The sequence below is a fragment of the Aplysia californica genome, unplaced genomic scaffold, assembly GCF_000002075.1.
Source record: "Aplysia californica isolate F4 #8 unplaced genomic scaffold, AplCal3.0 scaffold00008, whole genome shotgun sequence".
Lineage (NCBI taxonomy): Eukaryota > Metazoa > Mollusca > Gastropoda > Aplysiida > Aplysiidae > Aplysia > Aplysia californica.
The window spans coordinates 786119-790356 of record NW_004797278.1 but is presented as its reverse complement, the minus strand read 5'-3'; the positions used below and the strand labels follow the sequence as shown (position 1 = coordinate 790356).

Below are 4238 nucleotides of genomic sequence, written 5' to 3'. Positions count from 1 at the left end.
TTTTTAGAAGAAATGTATTCTAACTTACGCACTTACAATGGTTTTCTTCATTTTCTACCACCGCAGCAATTTCTTAAAGTATGGAAAGTATTTTAAATGCCACATAATACTTTTCCTTAAAATGGTTTCTTAAGTAGGAGATAGAATATTTTTTCTTTGGGCTGCAACTCAATCGTTTTTTAAGCTACAGCTCTGATGTTTTAACACAAGTTGCGTCCCTTGGTGGAAGTTCAGACCATTGAACAAATCTCCATTTCGGCCGACATGTCACATGGAATAATTTTCCTCTTGACCCGCGAAATAATCTTACAGTGTTGTAAAGGACGTAAAATCTATATAATTATTACTCATCTTTTTCTGTCAGCCCCTTATTCATGCAAAGAACGAAAATTAGACAAGTGCAGCATGAGTACTCCAGTTAACTTTTATTTCATTTAGGGGATAGGGGGGCAAGCACAAAAACAAAATAATGATTTCACTACAACAATAACAACTTTTATTCATGATCAGCATTGAAATAAAGCACGTAATACTGATTGAAAGCGATCAGAAGACACAGGGTTGTAGGCACAAGGGGGGCAGACAAGGCTTCAATGCACTTAACTACACGGGGATATCAAAAACCAACGTTAAATAATAACGAAGATATAAAGATAAAGCAATTTAGGAATGATGGGTGAAGGTAAAGAAAAACCAGCTTGTAAATAATTCAACGACGGGCTTATATTTAATAATGCTGGACAAAAGTATTGCACTCAGATAGGGTATATGGAATGGTTATGAAATGGGATATGTTTGCATTGACAAGGGAATGACAAGTACACATAAAAACATTTCTGATACACTTAAATCAAGGGTTTGGGAATTAAGTTATATTGCACTTTTTCTCATGTGATAGAACAAAAATTATAGATATGCATATTTTTCTTGATAATAACACTGTAAGGTTAATACCTCTATTACAATTCTTAAAGGAGTTAGAACCCAATAGTTCTAAGGTCACTTATTGTAAAACAATGAACCTTTAATGTATCTTTCTTCAACACGGCAAGAGAGAGAGATGGATTTGACTTCGGGTCCTCGTGGTTGAAAGCCTGTTCCTTTTTTAAAATTTCTGCTGCCTCTCTCTCTCTCTCTCTCTCTCTCTCTCTCTCTCTCTCTCTCTCTCTCTCTCTCTCTCTCTCTCTCTCTCTCTCTCTCTCTCTCTCTCTCTCTCTAACCCTCTCTCTCACACACACACGCACACGCACACACACACACACACACACACACACACACACACACTCACACATACACACACACACATACTCACACATACACACATACACACATACACACATTTATTATATATATATACATATATATACATATATATATATAATATATGTACATGTGTATATGTATAATATATATATATATAGAGATATAAAGAGATATATATATATATATATATATATACATATATATACATATATAATACAACTGGCATTCGTACGAACACATACCTGCAAAAAAAACTGTGACAAATAAAAGCATTCTCCCAAATATACACAGAAATACACTCATACACAAACAATGTACTCCTAAACACTTGAACTTTCATAAATGCAAGACTAAAGCGCGTATCCTGTCTACACATCACCTAACGGGCGTTCTTTTGACACATAACGTACAAGAAATCTGATATGTTATTATCATTAAGTAAACTTTCATTATAATTTTTACTTTTCATTGCTGCTATCATTATAAATAACATCATCATTAATCATATTATTATTACTTTATGATCATTATTATTTCTATCATAATTATTATATTTCTATTACAACCATTTTCACTTTTGTTGTTATAATCATCATCATCATAGCATCGACATTTTAAAAAAATATTTTCATGATTTGGAAGATGCTGTACATAAAATTGTGACGAAGGCAAACAAGATTCTGTGGGCAAAAGTGAAGGAAACGCATAAAACTTGTTGTACCAGGTCTTCACTACGCTGCCCTGAAATAAGTACTATAAGGGCGTTTTAATATACAGCTAGGCTATTATCTTTTGAAGAATTGAAAAGGTTTATGTCGTCTAGTTTTGATCTAGAACTGATGGTAAAATCAATCAGATCTAAAGATGCATAATCTTAAGGCTGTAATCATTATGCTATATTCAAATCAAAAATATTTTCCGACGTGTTGATGAGGGCGAACTGTCGCTCTATGGCTGTCTCGGGCTCAAAGTCAGCCAGATCATCTGGTAATGAAAAATTGGACTGGGGCCGTACACAGGAAGGGGCGTTGCTCATTGTGGGTAGATCTCGATATTGTCTAACAGATGGTGGGCCTCTCCCGTTGACTGCACGGTGCTGTGACATTGAAGAAGACGTGTTGCAAACTTGGAGGGGTCCATCTTGCATCTTTATCTGCATTTGTTGTCTACTGCTGACGTTGTTGAGTTCTTGTGCGTTCTGCAAAGGGAACTGCGAGTGTAGAGATGGTTGTTTTCCTGTTGTACCTTGCAGTCTTGATGACGGAGGGGAGGCCATCATGCATGTGCTAGGTTGCGTCCCTTGATTGGAAAAGTATGGCTGTGACGCCATACTTAAGTCACTCTGAGTACTGTTAGGTTGTGGGTAGGGGGGATTCACATTTTGTCTTTGGTCAGCTCTGGGAGGGGTAATGCCTTTATTCTTTGACAAGGGAGGAGAAGGCATGCTTGACGGATCGATTCTGTCCGAGCTAGGGTTGGGGCTGTTAAATTGGTCACAATTTCTCGAGTCACAGTAAAGAAAATTAGGAGAAGCGCAGGGGTGACTTATGACGTTTACTGTGGTGTCACACAGTCGAGAATCGGTTCTGTATTGAGGAGGAGGATGTTGGTCAATCTGTGGTTGATTCTGAGGGTAAGGAGGACAGTTGTCCGGAGAGCACGGGTGGGGGAGGGCGGAGAAGCCAGGAATAAAGTGACAAGGCCCGAAGTTCTGTTGTGCCCCACACAGTGAAAGATCAGAACTGGGGCAGCCGAGAGGAACATGTGGAGGAAACGGAAACAATGAGAACGGGTCATGGGCTCGGATTGGCCCGTTGAAGTCCAAAGTATTGTCATACATAAATTGATACGGTTTGGAATACGTCGATTCTGGAAGAAGAGTTCGTGGGTTGAGCTGTAAACAGGCTGCAACCATGTTCATAGTATTCTGAGACAATCCTCTTGATAATGCTTTCGCAAAGGTAACGCTGTCGGGTCGGACTCCAGATTTAAGAATCTCTGCCAGAACATGTATATAGTTCCTCGCCAACCTCAGAGTTTCGATTTTGGACAGTTTTTGAGTCTTGGAATGGCATGGCACGTGATTACGTAGTTCGTCCAATGCTGAGTTGAGGCCGTGCATTCTATTCCTTTCTCGTGCGTTCGCTTTAACTCTTCGTACCCGAAGCTTGACCTGCCTCGTTTTGGTCATTGCTTTCTTTTTAGGCCCTCTTTTCCTTGGACCTCCCCCAGTAGAATGTGCGTCGTCTGATTGGTTGATTGTCTTCTTACAGCCAACTGACAGCACGCTGTCAGATGGGCATTCACCTTCTTCTCCTCCCGTCGTCGAATCTGGGAGGTCGTTTGGTTCCGACATGATGTCATCGTCGTAGTCATCTTCGTGTTCATCCATGTCTTCATCGTCGTCCACGTCATAAATATCGATGAACTGCTCGCCGGAGGAGCGCGAGTCGCTTTCGCTGTCGCTTCTGATTGGCATATTTAGACTCTGGGGAAGACACGGATCTTGTGTTAGAATGGACAGACAAGTACGTAGGAAAAAAATATGTCTTGGCGTATGGACTTGGTGTTGTCGAAATAAATCTCAATGCATATGACACATCGCCACAAAAACCTGAGACTTGAAACCAAACCTACTATCAGTCACAGTGCATATCATAATCATTTAGGAAACTAAGAGCACACTCACTTCGACGAGACAACCACACATCTTCCATGTGATTTTTCAACAAGGACCATCCTACCCCCACCAAATTTGGTGGTGATGACGAATCTATGGGGTTTTTTTCTAAATGACTGCCTATAAAAAATCTCCGTCAAAGTTTGTTACTTATGTTACCTTTTTCTACTTTAAAAAGTGCACGTGTACACCACCCATTCCCGTACCTGCCTTTCTCTCTCTCTCTCTATCTCTCTCTCTCTCTCTCTCTCTCTCTCTCTCTCTCTATCTATCTATCTATCTATCTATCTATCTA

At 39.7% G+C, this 4238-nt stretch overlaps 1 protein-coding gene across 1 annotated transcript in view; it reads right to left on the bottom strand.

Moving 5' to 3' along the window:
• Positions 1-1832: 1832 nt before the first annotated feature.
• LOC101854217 overlaps positions 1833-4238 on the bottom strand; it is a 9428-nt gene continuing 7022 nt past the window's right edge. Inside the window, exon 2 of the mRNA XM_005089720.2 lies at positions 1833-3751. Coding sequence (XP_005089777.1) covers positions 2153-3742 — 1590 coding nt within the window. The 5' untranslated portion in view covers positions 3743-3751 and the 3' untranslated portion in view covers positions 1833-2152. The remainder of the gene's footprint in view (positions 3752-4238) is intronic.